This window comes from Kogia breviceps, chromosome 10, assembly GCF_026419965.1.
Source record: "Kogia breviceps isolate mKogBre1 chromosome 10, mKogBre1 haplotype 1, whole genome shotgun sequence".
NCBI classification, from domain to species: Eukaryota; Metazoa; Chordata; class Mammalia; order Artiodactyla; family Physeteridae; genus Kogia; species Kogia breviceps.
The window spans coordinates 64,062,360-64,088,792 of NC_081319.1; the positions used below are offsets into that span (position 1 = coordinate 64,062,360).

Here is a 26,433-nt window from a genome sequence, read left to right on the forward strand (position 1 = left end):
GCCTGAGCTCCACAATGAGAAGCCTGCACACTGCAACAAAGAATAGCCCCCACTCACCGCAACTAGAAAGAGCCTATGCGCAGCAGCGAAGACCCAACACAGCCAAAAATATAAATAAATAAACAAATAAATAGTTTTTTAAACAATGATCTTACCAAGAAAATGAAATGACAATCCTCAGAATGGGAGAACAAATATCTGTAAATCACATATCTTATAGCGGACTTGTATCCAGAATATGGAAAGAATATGTAACACTCAACAATAAAAAGATAACTCAGATACAAAATAGACAAAGGATATGAACAGATATTTCTCCAAAGAAAATATACAAATAATCAAATAGCACATGAAAAGATGTTCAACATCATCAGTCACTAGGGAAATAAAAATCAAAACCACAATGAAGTATCATTTCACACCCACCAGGATGACTATATTCAAAAAAAAAAAAAGACAGCAACAATTGCTGGAGAACGTGAAGCAACTAGAACCCTCACACACTAGTGAGACGTACAATGGTGCAGGCACTCTAGAAAACAGTTCGGCAGTTCCTTGAAAGTTTAAATACAGAATTACCCTATAACCTAGCAATCCCACTCCCAGGTATTATATAAATCTGAAACAAATAAAAAGATATCCACACAAAAATGTGTATGCAAATATTCACTGCAGCATTATTCATAATAGCTAAAATGTAGAAATAACCCAATGTCCATCAACTATTGAATAGAGAAATGAATATAAAATGAAGTACTGATACATGCTACATATACAACATAGATGAAGCTTGAAAATATTATGCTAAGTGAAAGAAGCCAGTAACAAAAGATCACAAGTTATATGAAATGTCCACTTATATGAAATGTCCAGAATAGGCAAATTCACACAGACAGAAAGCAGATTAGCTGTTGCCAAGGGATGACAGAGAGAGAAATCGAGAGGGATGTCTACTGGGCACAGGTTTCTTTTTTAGGGTAACAAAAATGTTCTAAAATTAGATGGTGATGGTTGCACAACTCTATGACTATACTAAAAACCAACAAATTGTACGTTTTAAAAGAGTGAAGGTCAAGGTATGTAAATTATATTTCAATAAGGCGATTATAAAAAATTATACTCGTGATCTCACTTATATGTGGAATCTAAAAAAGTCCAACTCAGAGAGTATAACAGTGGTTGCCAGGGGCTGGGCGGCAGAGCAGGCAAGGAGATGCTGGTCACAGGGCACAAGCGTCCAGTTATAAGAGGAGTAAGCTCTAGGGATCTCATGTACAGCTGCTATGAGAGTTGATTCTAAAGGTTCTCACCACAACAACAAAATGGTAATGATGTGAGGTGAAGGATGTGTTAACTAATCTTATTGTGGTAAACATTTCACAACATATACGTGTATCACCACACTGTGCACCTTAAAGTGACACAACATTAGTATGTCCATTATATCTCAATAAAGCTGGGGAAAAAAAAAATACCATGTGTTACTATTTATGTAAAGTTCAAAGACAGGCAGAATTACTTATGATATTAAAAGTCAGGATAGTGGTTATCAGGAGGGAGACAGGGTTAGTAAATGGGAGGAGGCACAAGGCAGCACAGGGGGACAGCAATGTTCTCTTTCTTAACCTTTGTGATACTTCACAGAGCTGGACAGTTATGATTTGTGCACTTTTCTGTATATGCTATACTTAAATAAAAAAGTTTTTTAAAAAAAGAAACATTATGGTTTTTGCTTAAAAAAATTTACCTGATCTATTGAGACAATCTAAAGAATAAATCTTCTCACAAACACTTTTTCTCGACCTAATAAAACCATAATTTCAACAACAGCGAAAAAAAATTAATTATTTTTAATATGAGGACAAATGGATGGTAACTGACATTAGCAATAACGGACTTCACTAAGGATCAGCATTCTAAGCAAAGTGGAAAATGCAGGAGGTTTGGGTGGGATGGCTCTGGGACCAACACTTTTCTCTGCCCAGGTAGATGTTACTCAGAAACCTCACAGGGTTCACAGACGTGATACAAACTGTGGAAAGTGCCTTGCTGGCATATGACAGACACTAAATGTCCACCAAAGGTTTATTTACTTCCCTTCACACAATCTCCTTCCCCCAACGAAATAACCCACCCTGGTTCTTGCTGCAGTGGGCACATCCACTTCTCAGCAGGACAATGTCTTTCACCTACTCCAACTTCTACTTTTTTTTACTTTATTTGGCCTCATGACACCCATTCTAACACCCAAATAGAGTCCCAAACCATCCTACTGCCATCTGACTGCTCTAAGTTTTCCAAACAGAATTTTTCTCCCTCCCCACTGCAGCACACTCACCTAAAAGACATAAATTCTATTTCCACCCCCAATAATTATCCCTGCTAAATATGCGCCCAACATTTCTTCTATTTTCTTTAATTACTACATGTAATTCAATCATATTTGTCTACAAAATTATACCTTAAAACTATTCAGATATTTTACTGACAACTGACTTCTAAAATAAAGTATTATCCCCCAAACCTCATTGTTGGAAATAACTACTACCACTCTTCTGTTTTCTTTAGAACATTATTAGCTTTAAATTTCTGGCCTGGAAGAGTCCAGTTAAAGATAAACTTTTATAAATTAAACCTTCTTGTGCTTTCATAAATCACATATTTAATACAGCAACTGAATAAATGTGCAGCTCTGGTACTAAGGAGCCTCTTTTCTTCTAGTTATGGAAGGGAGAGGTTCACTGTTGTGCAAAGCCAATAGTTATTGTTTCAGGTGGGTACTTAGGAAGAAACTGTAAAGAGAACAAACCCCACACATTAACACCAACACTTAAGGGAGGGATGAACGGTGATAACAATTGGGAATGACTTTAAAAATATACTTACAGCCTCAAACTGCAAATGGCTCTCCTTTAAGAAACTCTGAATTTTGTCCTTGGGTAAAATACTGAATCGAAACCGAAGGAGATCCATTTCTTGTTGAATGAACCAGCGCCTAAGCTCTTCACTAAAATGGAGACAAGAAAATTATAAGTGAAAAGTCCACTGACTATTTTAAAAGTCCACTGATTAAATCCGAGAAACTTCTATGAAACAATATTCAAACATGAGCAAGATGCCAAAAGACTGAAGTTAAAAGCATCAAGTCCTCTATTATGGTAAGAGTGTGAATGCATATCACATGCCACCATCTCCCGGGGATGAACAGAATATAGGGGAGAAAGGTGTTATGAACATAAAATTAAAAGAATTAAATACAGAATACTTCGAGCCTAGCTGCATTATTAACAAATAACATAAAACAGTGCACTTCTTTTAATGTAACTGAAAAATAGTCATTTACATCAGAAAATGGGGTATCCCTTCAGTCAATGCCAAATAAACATCAAAAGTTTTTAAAGGTAACTTTATCTCTGAATGGATTATGATCAGATAAACTATGCAAAGTAAACTTTGCTTACAGCTTTATAGTTTATAATTTCACAAAATTTAATATGCACTAGGATATCTCAATTTTTTAAGTCAACATACATTAATTTATAAGACAGATGGGCATTATTGTTGTTGTAAAATAATTATGCTACTTCATGTAAAATATGATTTAATTTTCTTTCCCCAAATGACTTTCACATTGTCAGCAATTCATTTACTGCATAAATTGCATAAACTGCATGTGCTTTCTTACAAAAGAAAAACTCTGGGACTAAAGCTGGTGAATAATTTCTCAGTTATTATCTTGAGATAGTCACCAATTCAAGATTCCCATTTGATAAGCCTATTACCAAAAAGAAACAGAAAAGAAACATAGTAAGAATGTAATTTAGCCAAAATTAATACAGGAAAAAAAAAAGTTAAAAAAAAAAAAGCAACTAACTCCTTCTCCCTCTGGGTGGCGCTATTGACTTATAAGAAACCAACTACCAAAGAAAAGATCTTAATCTAAGGTGCACCAGCCCATACATGTCAACATCTAAAAACCTGTGCAGATTCAAGTATGTGTTTGATTCATTATTTCTTATAAATACTACCATTTTTTTTCTGGGGAAAAAAAATATCAAAAGTCCTTCCTAATGAAATCCCCTCTAATTTTAAATCCTAAATGAAGAGTCTCTCCCATAAAGTAAAAAGTGTTTTAACAGGCAAAATCTGCAAAAAAAAAAAAAAATTTTTTATTTTTTAGTAAACAACTTGTTTCAAACAATTCTCTGCAACAGTGTTCTGCCCATGAGCCACTGGTTTCTGATGTTATTCTGGGATTTCCTACGATCAGTACAATACCTGTCAGCCCTCCTGGACCAGTTTACAACCCAAGATGTCAGACTTGATCATGAAGGACAAAGGTATACTCACGACTGGCAGTAAGCAAGACGTAAAATAAAGTGAGAAATGTGATCTCTTCTTCGGGGTTCATATTCATCTTCCAAGTTTTCCTTAAGAACAATGGCACATGAAGAAAGTAAATGCATTGGAACAGTAAAAGGTGTAAAGAAATACTGAGTCAGCATAAGTCAATGGTAAAGCAGGAGTTTCAATAACACAGATTTCATAATATGCTCCCCAGGGTGAGTACCATTTTACTTAGGTTAGCAACCAGATGAAACAGAACTGAACAACAATACTTCCTGAGTTTGGACCCCACTATTTTCTTCCTCTTCTTAACTTTCCTTCTCATCCAGCCTACACCCAGGCACTCACCTCTTCTACTACTTCTCACATCAACCCTCAACTGCTTTCACTTCAACCATTTGGCAAAACCTAGATTCTAAATAAATCCAAAGATACACTCTGCAGTCCTGTTCCCAAAATGCTGAGAACCTCTGGGAAAGATATATACAACTATAGGAATTTGGAACATTAAAAATTCACAGCCTCTAACCTCTACTGGACCTTTACCAACACCAAGGCATCTTTATTCAAGCTCAACACAGTCAAAGCAAACACATCCTGAGCATTTCCAAGGTACCAGGCACTGTTATAAGCATTTTTAATCCATTAGCCCATATAATCCTTTGAAAACCCCTATGAGGTAGGCATCACTATATCCCTGTTTTAAAGATGAGGAAACTGAGGCGGAAAGAAGTTATATAATTTCGTCCAGGTCACAAAGCTTGTAAGCAGTAGAGCTGGGATCTGGTCTGTAACCATCTCTTTCCTCACGTCTTAAGAAAGCTGTTTCCATATTCACTAGGTGGGCAGTGCTCCCCGCCACACCACCTTCTTCTCTCTCATCACATGACCTCACTTACTTTACAGAAGATAAAGGCCCCCAGGCCGACTCCTTCAGCCCCAAGCTCCTGCTGCCACATGCTGTACTGACTTCCCTTCCCTCTCTCTGGACAAATCTCTCTCCTTCCTCCTACATAAAGTTAATCCCTACACTGAAACGCCATGGCCCATCTGCTCTTGCCTCCTAAGGACCCTGACTATCAAATGCTCTCTCAAAGTATCTTCAAGCTCCCTCCTCTTCTTTCTCTTCTAGATCTTTCTGCTCAGCTTATAAACGTGTTCAAGTAACCGCTGTTGTGTGTGTATCTTCTCTTTTTCCCTCAGTTTTTTCTACACTCAGACCTACTTCCCCTGTCTTTTAAGGTACACGTTAGAAGAGGATGTATTCCATATCAACCTCTCACCTCTCTCCTCCAAACACCACCACTGTTCCAGCTTCTGCCTCTACCTACAAGGTTCTACCCTGTTGACAAATCCGATGATTCTATACAACTCATCTTATTGGTTCTAAGTGTCTGAAACTGTTCCACCATGAAGACAAGAGGTCTAGATTCAGATCCTGGCTGCACCGTTTTCCATCTTATGAGCTTGGGCAAGTTACTAGCCTATCAATATCAGTTTCCTTGTCTATAAAGAGGGATGATGACAGAACCCACCCTCCTAAGACTGCAGTCTGGATTACATGAGTTAATATACGTGATGCACCTAGAACAGACTCTGGGACATGGTTAAGAACAATATGAATGTGTTCTGTTGTATCATTACTTGAGTACCATGATCATAAGTACTGAGACCCCAGCTTCCCTGGCTGCCAGGGTGGCTGATCTCCACCCCAAGGCAGCTCCTCCTCAACTGCCCTCTCAGACTCCCCCCATTCCACTCCACCTGAATGTTGTATTCCTCACATCCTGGCCTCCATCCCCTTCTCTTCTCACGCATATGTTTCCCTGGCTGCCTCATCTACTCCTGATGACGCCAACCTTCCTCCTGAATGTGCATCCCCACCCCAGAGGTCCCCAAGCCCAGATCCGTGTGTACACGCTGCTGGCCTCAGACAGCTCCACAAGCACCTCAAAGTCATGTCAAGAACTAAACTCAGCGTCTTCCCTCTAAAAAGACTTGCCTCCCCTCCTGCATATCATCACTATCCAGCCAGCTGTCTCACCAGAAACCCGGGTGTCATTCAGAACTCTTCTCTCCCTTCTCTCTGCAGTCACTAAGATCTTCTGATTCTACCCTCTCACTATTTCTCCAATCAGTCCTCTTCCCTCCATTCAATTCACTCTCGTCATCTCCAAGTTCCTAACTAGTTTTCCCCACCAAAGATGACCCTGTCCATCTGCTGTTGGCAGTCATCTTCCCAAAATAAAAACTGTATCACAACCATCAAGATTCGGTTCCAGCACCACCTCGTCTGGGAAGCCCTCCCAAACCTCCCCAACCTGAGCTAATTCTCTGTGCTCTTGGAGTTCGTCATCCTGTAATGCACAAAGCACATCTGGCAATGTCTGGAGACATGGACTGGGTAGAAGCTAGAGGTGCCAGCGAGCCCCCTAAATGTACCAACGAATCATCAGACCCCAAATGTCCACAGTCCCGAGGTCAAGAAACCCTGCGGCACTGTAGTCTGACTGCATGTCAATCACCCACAGTGGACTGTAGGTTCCTTCAGAAGAGTCTTTTTTAAAGCCCTATGCCTAATACAAGACCTTTCCCACAACTGATACCCAGTACATGAATATACACAAACCAAAAAAACATCTTTTTCCCTCTTTTACTTACTCTGTAGGAAAACTTAAGCTTCCGAAGCTCGGCCTCTAGCTTACTCTTGTACTGCTCACTTCCTTTCACGTAGCTCACACCAAGATTCTCAACTGCTTTGAGCACTAGAAAAAATTTTAAAAACATATAAATGCAAGATAATTTAAAAAAACTAAATCCAAGACAAATAAAATCTGTGGCTACCAATTCCATAATTACTTATTTACAGAAGATGACAATATTTAAGCTTTATTTTCTGCAAGTACATTATATAAGTTATATATGCTTATCAGAGAATCATCTCCACCATGTGCGGAAAATACCCACATCCCACAGCATAATCTCACACCAGGGATTCTCAACCAGAAGGGAGAGAGGGATGGGGGGAGATCACTGATGGACTGAGCACCACTCCTGAGGGATGCAGAAGTGTGTCTGCATGTGCAGCCCTCGTGTGTAGCCATCTGTGAGGCAGTCTGCTTCACTGACTCAGCACAGACTCATCAGAAGACAGCCCTTCCCTTCCTGATGAAACAGAGAAGGAGAAGACACAGCAGTGAAGAAGCAAACAAGCCACCGTGACTAGATGCTACACACTGTCCAAAGGTTCCTGAAGCCTCTGTCAACCCTTCCTCAGATGAATTCTTCTGCCATCGGTATGAAAAGAGATATTTTTTAATTCAAGAACGAAAAACTTCTAAAATGAATCCTGAACATAAACCCATGTCCCCCAGGTACCTCCATATTATGGTGTCCCGAACCAAACTCATTCTCTGCCCCTCAATCCCACTCCATTTCCTGCCACCCCCCCCTCCATCCGCAGAATTTCTATCCACCAGATCATCCACACTGGAACTTCAGCCACCCCCACCTGTTCCACCACTCCTCATACCTAAGAGTCACCAAACCCTGTCAATTACACCTCCTAGTATCCCTTCAATCTCTCCCTTCCTCTCACTGCCTTACCATCTCACCTCCTAAGTGCCAAACCCAAGGGATGCTTTTCAATCATCACCTTAATCTCAATGAGGCATATGACACTGCTAAGCTTCCTAGAACCCGTTCTCCCTTGCCTTCACCTTCATTCAACAAAAAGGTAATACAGATACTCTGTATTAACAAGTTCTCACCCTGCTCCTCTAAGAATGATTAACAGTATCTCACCTCTACTTCTGATCTTCCCACCAGGATATCGTGGAACATAAACTCTACAGATAGTGCTGTTTATTTGTTTCAGTTTACACCTAACTTATTTCTTTCTTCCACCAACACACAGAAGTAGGTCCCCAGTAAAATTGCTACATCCTTCTTACACCCCAGTATTACACCAGTAGCTTGGCACAAAATGCCCTTGCTTACCCATACTTCTCCACCTACCCTGAACATGTCACTGTTCCCTCCAATATGACACTCTCTCTCATGCCTCCAAGCCTTTGTACAGGCCATTATCCCAGCTTGCAAAAACCCTTCACTTCTTCTCTGTTGAGAAATTGCTACTCATCCTTCAAGATCCAGATCACATTTCAACTTCTCTTAAGAAGTTTTACTTAATCAGACTAGGACAATCACTCCCATCTCTATGTTTCAGTAGCCCTATTAGTTACCTCTACTAGAGCACTTAAAATACTAAACTACAATTATTATTTTGGACATCTGTCTCCATGTACTAGAATACAGCTTCAACGAAAATGCGAATTACATTATTCAGCTCTAAATCCCTACCACCTAGAATAAAGTGGCACTCAATACACAGGCACTGTACAAGGAAAAAATGAATGAATAGCAAAATCTCAACAGAAAACCCTCAGTAAATATTTGCTGAATGAAGGAAATAAATTATTCTAATTCATTACCACAAAGTATAAGTGAGGTTCTCAAGAATATATAAATTCTAATTCAAATCACTCACATTTAACTCTATCGATAGCCAAGTTTTCAAATTCTATCAAAGATATGTTTCCAGAAGGCGGCTGCAAGTAAAACTGAAGGCTATGTGGGTAGCAAGCATTCCTCTGGTCATCTGCCAACCTCAGTTTCCTCCGATTTCCTCCAAGAAACTGCATCTTGTTACCTTGGAAGGAAGCATATAAAATGGTTGAAATGATGGAAAATGGACTTTTTTTAAAATGCAAAAAAAAATAACTCCACATGTAAAGGGGAAAAAAATTGAGGTTGAAGAGCACGCACGAAGTGTTAACAGTAGTGGCCCTGAGTGACGTCTTCTGTATCTTCCAGACTTTCGACAATACACCTGTAACAATTGTGCAAAGGGGGTGGGGAGAGGTGTGCGCTGGAGGAGACGCAGGCAGTGGTCCTAGCCTCCTGCAACATCAAAGGCAGGTGATGCTGCCTGCGTGACTAGAGGTCTGTGTGCCTCCGCGCTTAGGTCTCTGCCGCCCCAAAAGTCAAGATAAGATTTCACACGAGCAGCAATCCTGAATTCGGAGGAGAGCGCGGGAGATTCCGGCTAGATAAGAAACTCCATGGGCAGGGTCCAGTTACTCGCTTCCTCCCTTACATCCCCGGGAAACAGACAACTGTCTTTCAGGTCCCGTCTGTCGGAGCTCCTCTCAGGAGCGTCCACAGGTGCCTAGTGACACCCCGCTCCCGCCCTCCCCGACCCCCACGCAGGGCGGTCTGTCAGCCCCAGCACCGGCGGCTCTGCCCGGACAAGCCACCAATTCTTGATACCCACCCTCTGCGCCCGTAGCCCCAAAGTGCTCTCCTCCTTCTCTGGACTCGGCAAGCCTCAACACCAGGATTACTGTCCGTCCCAAACCCGCGGGGACTTCTCCTACCTCCAGCCACACCAGACGTGAAAACACACAACAGCCGGCAAGCACTTTCCCCGGGTGGCGGGAGAGTTCACACAGGACCGGAAGCGGAAGTGGCTGGACCACCAAACCCGCCCCAGAGCTCCCGCCCACCTGCGCGGCGCCGCGCTTGCTCAGTGGGGCGTTCTGGGGACCAAGGGATTTGTGTCCACTTTGTAAGCTGCAGTTCCTGTGCATAGATCCGCCCTGTCTGGGGCGATGGGCAAAGAGCGGGCCCGGCACTGGTTCCCCGCTAGGGACTCTGGGTAATCTCTGAGGGCCCCGGCCTTCAGGGCTGCACGGCCCGCGTCTTACAGATGCGGAGGCTGACTCTAGGTCATCTACGTACAGTGCCTGGGCCATCTACATACAATGCCTAGTCGGGTTTTCTCCTAGACTGCAGGCCCTCCCCTGGGGAAAGTGCACCCCGTACACACACCTGGTGCAGGGCGCCCACAGAAGATCTGCAGTGAACTAGAACGCATGCATCATGCACACGTGCACCCAGAAATCGCTCGGCGTCTATAGTAGAGCAGGCCCAGAGGGGCATAGCGGCGAGTAAGTGCAGAGCGCTGGGGAGAAGGTGCCCTAGGGCTGCGGACCCGGTGCCACACCGGCTTCCAACTGCGGTCCGCAAGGTTTTCAGAGCTGTAAATAAACTTCGCCTTTGGCCTCCAGGAGGCGTGTCTCGCTTACAAAAGGGGCCGCGGGAGGCTCTAGTAAAGATGGGAGGTGAAGAGCCCTCTGAAATGCTCAAGGTTTTAGAGGTGCAAACTGCACTGAAATAACGTAAATCTTCAGAGCACTTACCCAGCACGGACCAAACTGTGGCTGGCACTGACCTTGTACCAGGACGTGTTCTAAGTGACTTACACATAAGTTCATTTTATTTCCATAACCATTTAAGGTAGGTTCTATTATTAACCCGCTTTACAGATAAGGAAACCGTGCAACAGAGAAGTTAAGTGACTTCAAAGATCGCATAGTAAATGGCAGAGCCAGGTTCAAAGTCTGGGAGACATGCCAAGCACCACAGTGCTAACCACCACACTGTACCAACTCCACTAATATATCAGGGCCTCCACTTAATTCCTTATTCAACACATAAGTAACATCCCCTGGCCGGAAAAAGACACCTGAAGCATAAGAACTGCCTGAAGAAACCTGGAGCACAGACCATAAGAACATTTATATGAATGTTTAGCTGATCTCTGGATAGGGAAGGAATTTAAATATAACAACTTACAAAGAAAAATACCTAAAGACTTGACTATACAAATATAAAATTATGCATCTAAAAAAAAAATCACAAAAATTTTTGCAGTCGTAACAATAGGGGGAAAGTTCACTATAAAAATAACATCAGGGACTTCCCTGGTGGTCCAGTGGTTAAGAATGAGCCTTCTAATGCAGGGGGTGCAGGTTCGATCCCTGGTGGGGGAACTAAGATCCCACATGCCGCAGGGTAATTAAGCTGGGTGGGCTCTAGAGCCCACGCTGCAACTATTGAGCCTGCATCACAATTAGAGAGAAGCCCGCCCGCCACCGCAACAAAGAGCCTGCACACCACAACGAAAGATCCCGCCTGCCGCAACTAAGACCCGATACAGCCAAATAAATAAAGAAATATTTTTAAAATTAAAATAAATAAATAAATAAATAAAAATAATTTCGGGCTTCCCTGGTGGCGCAGTGGTTGACAGTCTGCCTGCCGATGCAGGGGACACGGGTTCATGCCCTGGTCTGGGAAGATCCCACATGCCGCGGAGGGGCTGGGCCCGTGAGCCATGGCCGCTGAGCCTGCGCGTCCGGAGCCTGTGCTCCGCAAAGGGAGAGGCCACAACAGTGAGAGGCCCGCGCACCGCAAAAAATAATAATAATAATAATATCAAAAAGGCTAATACCATCAAGATGTAAAGAACTTATGTAAATTAATTGGGGAAAAATCATAAGATACAAATGGAAAAAGAATAGCAATAGATAATTCATAGACAAAACAACTAATGATAAAGTGTGAAAAAATGTTTATCATTGGCAGCCAAGAAAATTTCCCCTACAAAACTGGCAAAGATTTTACAATGAAAATATTCAATATCGGGCAAAGCACAAAACGATGCGCTCACATGGGAACTGATTGCTGTGCTACAATTGTGGAGTATACTGTGGTTATATGTATTATGAGCCCTAAAAGAATTCATACAGTTTGACCAAAGTATTTCACTTACATGAATCTGTCCAGAAATAGACACAAAAATTTGTGTCCAAGGAACGTCATTGCATCATTATAAGGATGAAAACCCAGGAAAATAAATAAATGATGGTATGTTCATATCATGAGACATTACACAGAGTTTTTAAATATATATGTTTTTGAACAATATCGACCTGGGAAAATGTTCAGGATGCTATGAAGTTAACAGAGCAGAATGCACAAAACCACATATGCCAGATGATCCCAATTTTGCAAGAACATAGCATTACAATTTTCTGCAGCATTTCTGACTACTACCATATAGGCTGCCCTCTGCAACTCCTCGTCTTACAATCCAGGCATGTGTTATCTGTTGCAATCAGAATATTATGTGCAAGACCGCCCCTCTGTGCTAGTCTTGTTTTTATTTCACTTTTCTTGGCTTCATCTTTGGCCTGGTCTTAAACTGGCCCTCTTTTAACTTAAATGTCAATGCCCCTTTTTCTGCAATAGATGATATTAAATACTTCTTTGGACAATTAAAAAAATTAGTCTATTGCAAACAGAAAATTCCTTACATAAGCGGGAACTAAGACACTGGGAATGGAACATTCGACGGTATTTTTAAAGTTCCATTTTAATTTTATATAAAGTTTATATTAATTTTAATTCAAGAAACATTTGAAAGCTTCCCACAGCATGGCCCCAGGATTCGATGACTTTCTTGCCTATGGCTGCCCCCAGCTTATAAACTGAACTACCAGCTCTTCCCCAAAGAAGGCCTTGCATTCCCTACCTGTGTCTCTTTGTGGTGATCTCCCCGCTTCAAGAGCCCTAACCTTCCCTCCTGTTGGAATCCTCCCCGTCCTTCAGCACTTCAGTTGTCAAATACTACCTTCCTCTGTCCTGCTGAGCCTTTGCTTATGCCGCATGGTTTAAATGTCCAGTACTTCCAAGTTGTATAGTTCCTTCTCCAGCTCTACCCCTCTACTATAGAAAGTCTTCATCTTTGGGGAACAGGAACCGCTGAATGATTTAATGAATGCACTTCTCAGAAAAATGCCTCTACACACCAACTTTGTTCACTCTTTCAAAAGGTTTGTGAACACATGTGTGGCTGACTGTGTAGCACTACCAGGTTGCAATTGCAATCAGCTCTTTGGGGACAGGCCCCTTGTTTGGTCTTTGTGATCCCTAAAGTGCCTACCAGAGTATCTTCCAAATTAAAAGATGAGGTAATTAATGTCATTTTATGACATTTCAGAGAGAGCTGGAAAAATATGCTCACATTTCACATTACCAACAGCTTACTAAACATGTCATGTAAGAGCTGCCTTTTCACAGTGTTAAAGACGCTTTAAGCTTCAGAGTACAAAATAGGCTGTGTCTGTTCCAAGTGTTTTAGCATCTTTATTGTTTTCCCATGCCACGGTTTTTGTCACTATCTCACTGTGGACAGTGTTTTTGGCAAATGCAATACGAATCTACGTATCACAGGACCGATAATGCACAATAACGATACATTTCAGTTAGCCATACTTGGTAAATCACTGTGAGCTCTTCCTGTGTTTATTTCACCAACCATATGGATTGACCCAATGCTCAGCTCTGGCAACTGTGGTGATTATAAATTACAGACCCCACAACCTCACAATCAGGGAGAAGAAAACACATATAAACATATAACTTTTACTTCCACTAGACTATAACCATCCCCAAAACAGGGACTACTGTGTCATTCATCTTTGTAACCCTGGTGTCTGTGTCATTCATCTTTATAACCTTCCATGGGCCCTCAACAAATATTTATTATCTGAGATGATGTAAATATGAGAGATGTATGAAAAAAGTGATGTGTTCAGCTGGATATTCAACAGATGGTTTGAATCAAATGGGATTCCAACCTATAAAACTTCAAGTTCTCATCTGAAAACTTTGTACACATTCCTTCCAGAATGACTTGGCTCCCTAGTCTAGCCTGCAATAAAGCACAGAGTACCTTGTCTGATGGAATTTCCATGAATCATCACTGCTCAACTCATTGCCTGCCCTGGGCATTACCCAGCTGCTGATAGGCTGTCCCACAGAGCTTTCATCCTTAGGACTCCATCTCCAGGAGTTCTGTCCTGTCGTATATCACACTTACAGCTGAGATTTTAGTTGCCATACTTGGTAAATCAAAGCGAATGTTCATTCTTTCCCTGTGCAGGGTGTGTTGCCCTAAAAACCAAAGGCCTGGTAAGTTTCTTTACCCAGTGAGGATGCTATAAATTCTGGGTTCTTTAAGCTCCACTTGCCATGGAAAGCAGAGGAATAGGAGGCATTCCCAGCAGGACAGCTGACCCATAAAAGTTAATGCACACTTAGCCAGACGTAGGTTGTGAGGTCAGGGTCTGTAATTTATACGTATCTTGGTTGCCAGGGCTAAGCATTGTATCAATCCAGCCCTTTCCATCCTGGTCCCTCCACCCTCTCCATTTCACTGCCCAGCTCTGGGAAGAAACCTAAAACCTCTTTCTTTCTCCCTTTGTTTCAGATTGTTTTTATTAGCCTAGCATCAAGAAGCAAGAGAACTAAAGAAAAAACATATCTTAAAAGAAAGTACACAGAGGAAAGGTTACCCTTCCATATATCAACATTGCATGATTTGTTTCAGAAATACTAACAAAGCACCTGCTAAGTGCCAGGCAATGTTTTCTCTGCTGGGAATACAAGAGTGATGAAACAGCCAAAATCCCTGCCCTCATAAACCTTATATTCTAGTGGGAAAGAGAAATAATAAACAAGAGAATTGTACACATTGCTATGTTAAACAAGAAATTCTAAGCTGGAAAATAAAGCAGAGGAAGAGGATATTAAGTTTTAGGAGGAGGCATTGAAATTTTAGAAAGGGCAGCCAGGAAATGCTTGCTAAGAATGTGACCAGGAAGGAGAGACCAGAAGAAAATCAGGGAATTAGTCATGCGTATCTTTAAGAGAATAGCATTTCAGGCAGATGGAAGGCTTGTCATAACTCCATAGTATTTAAGACAATGTGATATTGGTATAGGGAGAGAAAAATCAACCACTGGAACAGAACAGAGAACCCAGAAATGGGCCAACACCTATGAAGAAACCTGGCATCTGACAGGTCCGCTGTACAAATCAATGGAGAAAAGATGGACAGTTCTATATGGTGCTGGAACAGTTGGCTATGGGGAGAAATTATACTTCCTACCTCCCTCTGTACACAAAAATCAATTCCAGATGATTTAATGACTTAACTGTGAATGACAAAACTAAGAATTTAGAACAAGTATATAGATAGTCTTGATGTAGCAAAGAATTTATTTTTTTTTCTTTTTTTTGGCCGAGCTGCTTGGCTTTTGGGAGGATCTTAGTCCCCCCACCAGGGATTGAACCTGGACCCTCAGCAGTGAGTCCTAACCACTGGACAGCCAGGGAATTCCCAGCAAAGAATCTCTTAAACAAGTCATTAAGAAAAAGCACCAGTAGTTAGGTAGATGGAGGGTGGTGGTCGTTGCACAACGATGCCACTGCATTGTACACTTTAAAACAGTAAATTTTGTGTTATGTATATCGTAACACAATTTCTTTTTAAAAAGCACAAGCACAAAAGAAAGATTGATAATATTAACTACACTAAAATTAAGAACTTAACTTTAAAAATACATAAACGTACATTTTTTAAAGCATCTGCAAGTTGGGAAAAGAAAGTTGTAAGAAACAATTAACATAAGAGTTAGTATCCAACTATAGAGAAAAGTAAAAACACAGTAGAAAAGAGGGGGAAAAAAACCTAAACAGATGTGAAACATCTGTTTATTTATTCACAGAAATGACCAATAAAAGTGTGAAAATACGTTCAACCACATTAGTAACTGAGGAAATGCAAATTAAAACCACAATGAGATAAATATTGTAAGCCCACCAGATCAACAAATATTTTTTAAGTCTGAAAACATTGTGTTGACAAGGAACTCATATACTGCCAGTACAAGTGTTAATTGATGAAACTACTTTGAAAACAATTTGACATCTTCTGGCAAATTTGACCCTTTGTCCCAGTATTGTAATTCTACTGTAAGTATATTCTCTGGAGAGATTTTTGTACATAGACATCAAAAAACACTGACGAGAATGTTCATAGCAACATCAGGATAAACACTGGTAAGTACCCATCATCAAGAAAATGGCAAATAAATTGTAGTCAGTTCACACAGTGGAATATAAAAAAAAAACAACAAAACTGAATGAAGTACAATTAAACACATCAACATTGGTGAATCTCAAAAAGATAATGTTAACTGAAAAAGCAAGTCATAGGAGAATCCATAGGTGCTGGTATCTTCCACGCCACCCCTCACCCTCCCTCCCGCTCTCTCTGCTCCTGGTTCGTGTGACTCGTCCTCTTGTGCCTTCTGCTTCCACACCTTCTGAAGGCAATTAAGAGCCCCAACAGGATGCAGGAAGGAGAGAGGGAAGTGAGACAACGTATCTGTTCTCCTAGCTGCCTTCCCGCAGGGCTGCCTGTGTCTCTCCTCCTGTCACTGAGCCCCTCAAGGTGACCGCCTTGAAAGGACTCCCTTCCTCCACCTTTCAGGTCTCCACACCATAACATGTTGACTTTGGTGAGACCTTACCTGATTGCACTATCGACCCTCATGGTTCCCTACCCCCACACCTTCACAAATGGTCTCTGCAAAAAATCATCTTTGAATCAGCCTATTTTGACTGTGCCATCTATCTCTTCTTGGAGCCTGATGGGTACATATCAGCATTCATGTGAAAGCTTTAAAAAGTGAAATAATATATTGTTCAGGGATCCATACTGCAGGTGGAAATTGTCAAAAACGCAAGAGAGAAATTAACACCAAATTCAAGATAGTAGTTGACTCTTGAGGGAGGGAGAGGATGCACCGTTGGGGGCACATGGGCCTTCAAAGGTTCTGGTATGGTTCTGGGGCTTATGCTCAATACTGGGCACACGAACATTCCTTTTATTTTTTTTAATTTTTTATTTAAAAAAAAATTTTTTTTTTTGCGGTATGCAGGCCTCTCACTGTTGTGGCCTCTCCCGTTGCGGAGCACAGGCTCCGGACGCGCAGGCTCAGCGGCCATGGCTCACGGGCCCAGCCGCTCCGCGGCATGTGGGATCTTCCCGGACCGGGGCACGAACCCGTGTCCCCTGCATCGGCAGGCGGACCCCCAACCACTGCACCACCAGGGAAGCCCCGAACATTCCTTTTAATATTCTTCTTCAAGCAGTACATATATGTAGAGTGGACATCTAAAAAGGAAAAGGGACAGCCCAAGAAATAGGAGAGCACAGTCAGTCATCCTCCTCGTGGGATCGCATTGGGAGTACAGTAGTTTTCACTCTTATTTCCTGCTCTCTCCACTCCACACCTCATCCCCACTTCCTATCCCTCCAAACCCGTAAGTTCTCTCCCTTCTCTCTTATTAGCCCCAAGACAGGACTGATGTGGCAGGAGGGACTGAGGTTCAGAGCAGCGACCGTTGAAGGCCTGGTGTGGGTTTCCTGCAGACAACCATTCACACCTGATGTCCCTTGTCTTCTGTCCAGGGTCCTGGCACCAGGTGCTCACCCTGGCAACACAGGTCCTCCTCCTGCCTACCTGTTTCTGAACTGCTCAGGTGCCCACATCCAGAGTCCTTTTCACTGAGAGTCACAAGCCTTGCCTAAATTCTCACCCCCACTTGCTAGTGTAATTCACCTCTTCCTGTAATGACCTGGGAGGGGGATTGCCTGAGCCCCCCAAGCAGCTCGTCCTGCCAGGAGCTTCTCAGCATCTGGACACAACTGCGGAGGGCAGGAGAGGTAGATTACTAGTCTGACCCTCTCACTTGGGGTAGCATCGTGTGGACCAGAGCACAGAATCCTGAATCTGGGCCTGGGATGGAAGGAAGAGAGATGGGATGGGAACTATATGGGGTCTAATCCAACACCTCTGCTTTGAGTTTATCTGTCTGGTAAGTGTGGCGGCTAGCGGGACATGGGCGTGAAATGAACTCACAATGAACATAGTATCCAGTAAAGCTGTTCACTCTCGGTGCTATTTATACAACCAGGAGACTAATAAAGAGCACAGGAAAAGATGTGACCTCGGTTTAGCCACATGGAAGTGTTTTCAATACTGGTATTTATAAGCTCCACTTACCAGTTATGGATAATTACTTATGGACCATAACTTCAGGCCTTTGATTACTCTGTGTCAGATTAATTTTTTGGCAGAATGTATTTTATCACAGTACTTATTATTCATGCCAGCTCAGAGCATCCAAAGACAAGAAATACTTATTTTAGGTCAGCACACAACCCAATTTGGAGCCTAACAATTTAGTATTATTTTTCTTCCCCTATTTAAATTTAAGCTGATTGGAATCCCTGTACTAGACCCATCTACTTAGAATCATCTTTTGGTATTAAAAGGCATGTAGTTGAAGGAAGTGGGGATAAGAAAAGAATCTAAATAATCAAGGAACTCACCTCAGACACAATTTTATCTTATGCTTTATAACTGATGTCATTTTCAATGTACTGTCTATTCAACCTGCTAAATGTGAACTTCTGAAGTGAATTGGTTATTTTACATGAATTCAACTAGGTCTTGGCAACATCCATTGTTCTTTGGGCCCAAGCTCTTCTGAACATATGAATTTTTAATATGAGACTGATGATTAGACCATGAGCTCCTCAAGGCCAAGCCGACCAGCTCCCGGCACACAGCAGAGATTCCAGAGTGTCTGCTGAACTGAATTGAACTCTTCTGCGTTTATTCCTGATTCCAGATGGGCTCTCATATGCCTTATGATGTAATCGTTCACAGGAGATGTGTTTTCACTCTAGACTTTGGCTTTCCCATTGAAATTCCTGAACAAAATATTTTCTCTCCATTGGCTGGTTTTTGGAAACTGAAGTAGTTGTAAATATGATCCTGCTGTGATGCCAAGATTTAATTCCAGCTTGACAGGCTGACTGATAATCATGTCCAAAAGTTAGCCTCCTCAGCTAGAAAATGATTTTAACATTTCAGAAAATGGAAATGTAAAAATAAAAATAAATCTGCCTTTATTCTGACTAATCTAGACCCTGGAGGAGAAATGCTCAGGGCTACCCTCAGTGAGGAAAGAGAAGGAGCCTACCTGACACACGTGTGATCACCTCATCTGCATTTTCTTCTCTTTGAGCAACAAAACAATCTGTCAGGCAAGGGCCCATGGGGTAAAAACTTCATCCATCTACAGGGAGAATGGTTATTTCTTATGAGGTTAATATTTCAGGGTCGGTGCCCCAGAAGCAGTGTGGTGTGTACTTGGGACCCAGAATTGTCTTCTCACCTACTGCTCTCTTTCCAGCCTCTCTACCCCACAAGGTGCCAGACAACAGCCCCAAATCAAAGGCTTCAGCCTCTTCCTCAGGGACACTCACCACCACTTCCTCCTCACCCAACCCCCCCCCCCCCCCCCGCACACACTCAGGCCATGCAGGCTATGCTCAGAACCAAGGTCAGTGTTTCCCAGAGTATATTTATGAAGGAATTAGGTTATTTTGTCCTTTTACCAGGGGAGTGATAGGAGCAGCTGTTTTCCTGGAAACTCAGTTTAATGACCTTCACCGTGGGAACTTTCTGTCTGCTATATAGACTTAATCTGATCTTTTTTATGTTATATTAACTCCAGACTTTTCCAATATATTTGTTTCCTAACATTCACAGTATGGGCATTTGTGGAACACATTATCGTTTTCACAGCAATTTCATTTACATGATCTAACCCAGGATTTCTCAAACCAATTGAATTTCTGGGATCCTTTCATTCAAATATAATTTCCTTTTTTTTCTTTCCATTTTCTTCTGACATTTTTTATGATAATTGTTAGGTGAGCTGATGTAGGTTGTGAAAGAATTCATAGAAATATTAGCAAGGGAAGAAAAGAAAGTTTGTGTTCACTTTCCAAGGGAGGAAAGGGGCCAGATGCAAGGGGCGTTGGCACTTGAGGGGTGGGGGTTTGAGTCTTTTATTGGGCTTCAAAGGGCAAGGTGCAGGAAAAGGGAGTGGGTTTATGTCTATTCTGGTCCACAGCAGTACCTGGGGCTGGGTGTGTCTCTATAGGATGTGCTTTTTGGAGAATAGACTTGCAGTCTTCAGTAATTTTCCAGTGCTTGGGTGTCTGAAAGAGACTTTATAGGGATCCTTGACAGGTGTTACTCCATTTTGAATCATGTTAGATGGGTTTACAATAAGCTTTAAATGACTTTTTTTAAAGCATATTCTGAGTCATCTGGAAGCCTGTGTTATTTCCAAATATGCCCTCAGTCCAGCCATTGCTTGTGACATCAATCCCGTTGGTGTCGTGTGATCATCTGAAATGACAGTTTGGCTTGCCATGTACAGTCAGCCCTCCATATCCATGGTTCTGCATCCTTGGATTCAACCAACTGAGGATGGAAAATATTTTGGGGGAAAATTTTCCAGAAAGTTCCAAAATGCAAAACTTGAATTTGTCACATGCTGGCAATTATTTACATAGCATTTACATTGTATTAGGTATTATAAGTAATCTAGAGATGATTTAAAGTATATGGGAGGATGTGCACAGGTTATATGCAAATATCACACCATTTTATACAAGGAACTTGAGCATGCTCGGACTTTGGTATCCACTGGGGATCCTGAAACCAGCCCTCCACGGATACAGAGGGATGACTGTATTGGTAATCATGTCCAGCTGCTCTTAGATTATTAGCAGGTTCTAAAGTCAAAATACCAGTCATCACCCTCCATCATCATTGTTCTTAATTTAGATTTTTATCAACAGTTATACAGACAAAACTAGCTTCTGTCTTGCAGTCATTATTTGCAATTGCAAGATATTCTCACAAAAAAGCCTTTAGTTTCTTAAGATATTCAACAAGTCGAGGTTTAGGTTTATATTGTGAAAACAAACCAGTGTAGAAAAGTCAAGTACTATTGAAAGCATAATAGAGGTGAACTTAAACATGAAGAGGATTCATTGGTGCCAAATAAGGTAAATGATACTTTAGTTCACTGAACAAAGGAAGATTTCACAGCATTTGGAATAGAGATTTGTGGTGAGACACTTGGGTTTTTACAGGGTTTATAATTCAAAAGACATTTAGTGATTCCAAAGAACACACACACCCCCTCCAGCCAATGCTCCATCAGTATTGCAAGTAGAAGTATTGCTCTGATTCGGCCTTTGTACGGATCAACTGCAGCAGTGTACATGCAATATATAGAAAAGTCAATCTACAGTGACATAGCAAACTTATGCTTACCAAAGGGGAAAAAGGGGTAGGGGAGGGATAAATTAGGAGTTTGGGATTAACATAATTACAAAATAGATAACCAACAAGGACCTACTGTATAGTGCAGGGAACTCAACTCAATATTTTGTAATAACCTATAAGGGAAAAGAATCTGAAAAAATATATACTTATATGTGTAACTGAATCACCTTGCTGTATACCTGAAAGTAACACAACATTGTAAATCAACTATACTTCAATTAAAAAAAAAAGAAAGAAAGAAAAAGAAAAGTCAATCTACAATGAAGGATGTTTAGTTGGTTGTACTTCTAAATTTTTCTCTCCTGCATTTTGCGGTGAACAATTAACTTGATCAGTCCTCCAATCAATTGTAGTGACTAAAAACAAACTCATTTTTTAAAAACAAATAAATAACCAACTATGGTAATGACAATGATTCAGATAATGATCCACTGTGTTCAAAATAAAAATCATCTAGTAAAAAAAGTGACAAAATCTTTCTATCATTAACCTTATCATATGCTTTTAAATTTTTGCAAAACCTCATCCAGCAAATTAAATTAATATTGTTCATTGGAATTCTATCAGCTTTACAATTTTCTTTGTGTCTAACATGTAAATGTATTTAGGTTTTTCGGGAGTATCTTAGCTATGCACATATAAAAACTATCATAACAAGAACAATGACATCAAAATGGTATACATCAACTCTGGGTATCCTCAAAAACTTTCTTCCTCTTAAGGGCTTCTTTACATTACTCAAGTTTGAGAAATCTAGCCTAATCATAAATAAGATCAACAGTAAACCTTTTGATTTATGCTACTTCGGATAACTTTCCCACAGTGATTTAAAACAATTTTCAACAAATTTAGAAATGTAAAATCAACTTAATTTAAAATTTAAAAAGTTTTAAAAGTCAGTTATTCCTTTCTGCTCCAGAGATTATTTTATTTGAATGAGGGATAATAGAATTTTATGACTGAGTTATTTCCAGAATGTATTGGCTTAGGGATAGACATACTAGGCCTTTGGAGTGTTTATTTTGTGGGAGATAAACAACATTGTTTAAAAGCACTCTTCCAAAAGGCTCAAGGTTGTTTAGAACATCCATTAACCTTAATGGATTTACAAAATATTAAAGAAGAGAAATGTGTTTTAGTAGTTGTGTCTTTGAGAGATAAAGATAATACCTTCATTGCTAAGAGATTTTATATCTTTATCTCTTAGCCATATATGAATAACCAAGCAACAATTTTCATATCTCTTATAGACACATAATTTTTAACATACTGCTTAAAATTCAACATCTCCCTTGAAATCAATGAAACTCTGAGAAAACATTCAAAAAGCAAAAATGTTTGCTAATGATTCAAGGATGTACTTAAATGGAATACTTAAAAATTCAGGAGTTAAACAGCTTGGAAAGAATATATATATATAAATAAATTCTACTTTTATATATATTAAAATGTAATCTGCTAAAAAAAAGAACTAAATACTAACTAAATTATTTAACAGATATTCATATTTAAAGGTTTTTTTCCCTAAAAAAATTTTTATATTGTCATCATAAAAGGCCCAGGTGAGGCAATGTTTCATATCTGGTGTCTCAAATTTGGAAGAGAAGTCAGTTCAAATTTGGAAGCAAGAATCTTGTGTCCCTCTGAGGGTGGAGGCTGAAGGTACTATCGTAGTGCTAGAAGGTTCTATCCCAGCCAGTAACTGGGAGTGTCTTCTGAAGTGTCTGTCTTGAGTGGTTGCCACGGAGAAGGTAAAGGAAAATAGAACCAGAATTGCGTCAGGATGCAGTATTAACTCAGCCTTGATTCAACACTCATAAAACAAATAATCCACAGGAGTCTTTTTAGGTAAACTCCTCCCTGATAGCACCCACCTGCAGGAGATCAGACTCTGGCTGGCAGGTTTCTACACTTCATTCTTTTTTTTTTTTTAAGATTTATTTATTTTATTTATTTATTTATTATTTTTTGGCCGCGTCAGGTCTTAGTTGCAGCACACAGAATCTTCATTGAGGCATGCGGGATCTTTCGTTGTGGCCGCGCAGGCTCTTCCTCGTGGTGTGAGGGCTTCTCTCTAGTTGTGGCATGTGGGTTTTCTCTTCTCTAGTTGTAGCGGGCAGGCTCCAGGCATGTGGGCTCTGTAGTTGTGGTGTGCGGGTTCCAGAGAGCATGGGCTCTGCAGCTTGCAGCACATGGGCTCTCTCGTTGAGGCAAGTGAGCTCAGTAGTTGTGGCACACAGGCTTAGTTGCCCCATGGCACGTGGGATCTTAGTTCCCTGACCAGGGATTGAACCCCCATCCCCTGCATTGTAAGGTGCATTTCTTACCACTGGACCACCAGGGAAGTTCCTCTACACTCCATTCTTTTTTTTTTTTTTTTTTAATTTACTTTTGGCTGCATTGGGTCTTCGCTGCTACGCATGGGCTTTCTCTAGTTGCGGCGAGCAGGATCTACTCTTTGTTGCGGTGTGCGGGCTTCTCTTTGTGGTGGCTTCTCTTGTTGTGGAGCATGGGCTCTAGACACGCGGGCTTCAGTAGTTGTGGTACGCAGGCTCAGTGGTTGTGGTTCACGGGCTCTAGAGCACAGGCACAGTAGTTGTGGCACACAGGCTTAGTTGCTCCGCGGCATGTGGGATCTTCATGGACCAGGGATCGAACCTGTGTCTCCTGCATTGGCAGGTGGATTCTTAACCACTGTGCCACCAGGGAAGCCCCTACACCTCATTCTTAATACTGATTTTTCAAATCATCAGGTATGATGTTTCCAGGGCTGTTTCTCCCATTCTTAGGACTACCATACGAGTCAATAATTTGAGCTCAGGACCAACATGAGTTTTAGCACTGGCAGCAGTCTTTAAAAGGAGAGGGTAATGAAACCCAGAAGAAAAGGGGTCTTACCCAGATCAGGTACCAAAACAATGGCTATCCTGTGCTTGGGGTAGACAGACATCGCTTCCGTCTCTTGCAATGAATATCTTTACGCACAAAAATAACTAAAACAGGGCTTCCCTGGTGGCGCAGTGGTTGAGAGTCTGCCTGCCGATGCAGGGGATACGGGTTCGTGCCCCGGTCTGGGAAGATCCCACATGCCGTGGAGCGGCTGGGCCCGTGAGCCATGGCCGCTGAGCCTGCGCGTCCGGAGCCTGTGCTCCGCAACGGGAGAGGCCACAACAGTGAGAGGCCCGCGTACCACAAAAAAAAAATAATAAAATTTAAAAAAATAACTAAAACAAAGAAACAAAAAAACACCTGAAACATCACGTGTTTGAAACCACCTACCTCCTTCTCCAAAATCAGCTAGTCTCACCAACACTAATAGTAGGATGGCAAAGATAACTGGCAACCCTCCCTATCCCATTTTGATAAGAGGGAAATCTTTTTAATGGAGGTACTTTAATACAGATCAGTACCTTGTACAAGTTGAGGCAGAGAGCAACCATTAAGGGTCCCTCCTTCTGCTGTTGCCTTTCCTGGGGTGAAGTTGGAGGCTGTCCAACTTTGCATCTCAGCTTGAGGATGAGGACTGTTGTTTCTAAAGGTAGGATCAGAACCCTGCCAGGAGGGAAAATAGCAAGACAAGTTTAAACCAAGATTTATCCAGAAAAACTAACGTCTCTATTTGAGAAATGTGCTCACTTATTGTCAACTCATCAAAAGACCAACAGCCTCCTTACTCTTACTGAAAGGAAGGTTGAACTCAAACAAGTAGATACATGTTACCCCACACACAGGGACTGGACCCCATCTACGGCCCAGTCCCCAAACCCAGCACATGGGGACACTCAGGCACGGAATTGTCAGGACGAGAACCCAAGCCTTCTGATTCCAATCCCAGTGCAAGGACTAGTGTGAAGGCAGAGTTGGCAGCTCCTAGTGACAGATGGGTTGAGGGAGATCAGAACAGGGAGGCAGGAAAGAGAGTGCGGAATCCAGATGATTCAGATGTGTTTGTTTGGTGTTGTCTTTCACTATTGCTATGCTTTATTATAAAATGCACTTTTTGAACATTATTTTTACATTTTCTGTATGTTGTCTTTAACTTCCAGAGCAATGTGTGAGTTTGGGCTTGACAATCATCTTACCCAAGTGAAAGTAACTTAATAAAATGACAATTTTTACTGTTTAAAAGGAGAAAATAGGGGACTTCTCTGGTGGCGCAGTGGTTAAGAATCTGCCTGCCAATGCAGGGGACACAGGTTGGAGCCCTGGTCCGGGAGGATCCCACATGCCTTGGAGCAACTAAGCCCGTGCGCCACAAGTACTGAGCCCATGTGCCACAACTACTGAAGCCTGCATGCTTAGAGCCCCTGCTCTACAACAAGAGAAGCCACCGCAATGAGAAGCCTGCGGACCCCAACAAAGAGTAACCCCCACTCACCACGACTAGACAAAGTCCACACACAGCAATGAAGACCCAATGTAGCCAAAAATAAAATAGAGTTTCCCTGGTGGCGCAGTGGTTGAGAGTCTGCCTGCCGATGCAGGGGTCACGGGTTCGTGCCCCGGTCCGGGAAGATCCCACATGCCGCGGAGCGGCTGAGCCCGTGAGCCATGGCCACTGAGCCTGTGCGTCCGGAGCCTGTGCTCCGCAATGGGAGAGGCCGCAACAGTGAGAGGCCCGAGTACCACAAAAAAAAATTAAATAAATGAAATAAATAAATTTATTTTAAAAAATAAAAAAGAAGAAAATGTTTCTCATAATTTGGAGGGAGAGGAGAATGAAGAGAAGTCCAGTGCTTCGCAGGAAGGCCCAGTTTTGTCACTGATAAAACTCTGCTCCCCAGTGTGATATCTCACCCCTCTTGCATCTGGTCCAGCCCTGCTTCCAGGGCCACCTCCTTCAGGCACCCAGCATACCCACAGCCACTCCACACTTCCACTCAGCTCTTCGGTCTTGTCATTCTGTCAGCACTGAGTGCCAGTCTGCAAACTGATATCTAGTTTAACTGATACTTCAATTTAAACTTTTCAGTTTGAAATAATTCAGGCTCATTAAAAAGTACAAAATAGCACCGAAAATTACCTATCGACCTTCATCAGCTGACCCCAAAGACATTTTCCCGCTGCTGTCTGCCTTTCCCATCTAGGATCCCACATTCCATTCCGT

The 26,433-nt window shown here is 41.7% G+C and overlaps 1 protein-coding gene across 7 annotated transcripts in view; it reads right to left on the reverse strand.

Annotated features, from left to right (window-relative positions):
- PRIM2 (DNA primase subunit 2) overlaps positions 1 to 9,882 on the reverse strand; it is a 286,959-nt gene extending 277,077 nt beyond the window's left edge. For 5 of the 7 annotated variants that reach the window (XR_010835029.1, XM_059078130.2, XM_059078127.2 and 2 more), the window contains exons 1-5: positions 9,786 to 9,882; positions 8,897 to 9,058; positions 7,009 to 7,112; positions 4,351 to 4,430; positions 2,887 to 3,007 (exon numbers count right to left, since the gene is read on the reverse strand). Coding sequence is in view for 6 of the 7 variants with exons in the window: in XM_059078130.2 (XP_058934113.1) it covers positions 2,887 to 3,007; positions 4,351 to 4,430; positions 7,009 to 7,112; positions 8,897 to 9,050 (459 nt within the window). In the remaining variant the exon portion in view is untranslated. Of the gene's footprint in view, positions 1 to 2,886; positions 3,008 to 4,350; positions 4,431 to 7,008; positions 7,113 to 8,896; positions 9,059 to 9,682 lie in introns of all 7 variants that reach the window. The other 2 variants (XM_067005888.1, XM_059078128.2) reach the window with 2 other exon arrangements.
- Between the last annotated feature and the right edge of the window lie 16,551 nt (positions 9,883 to 26,433).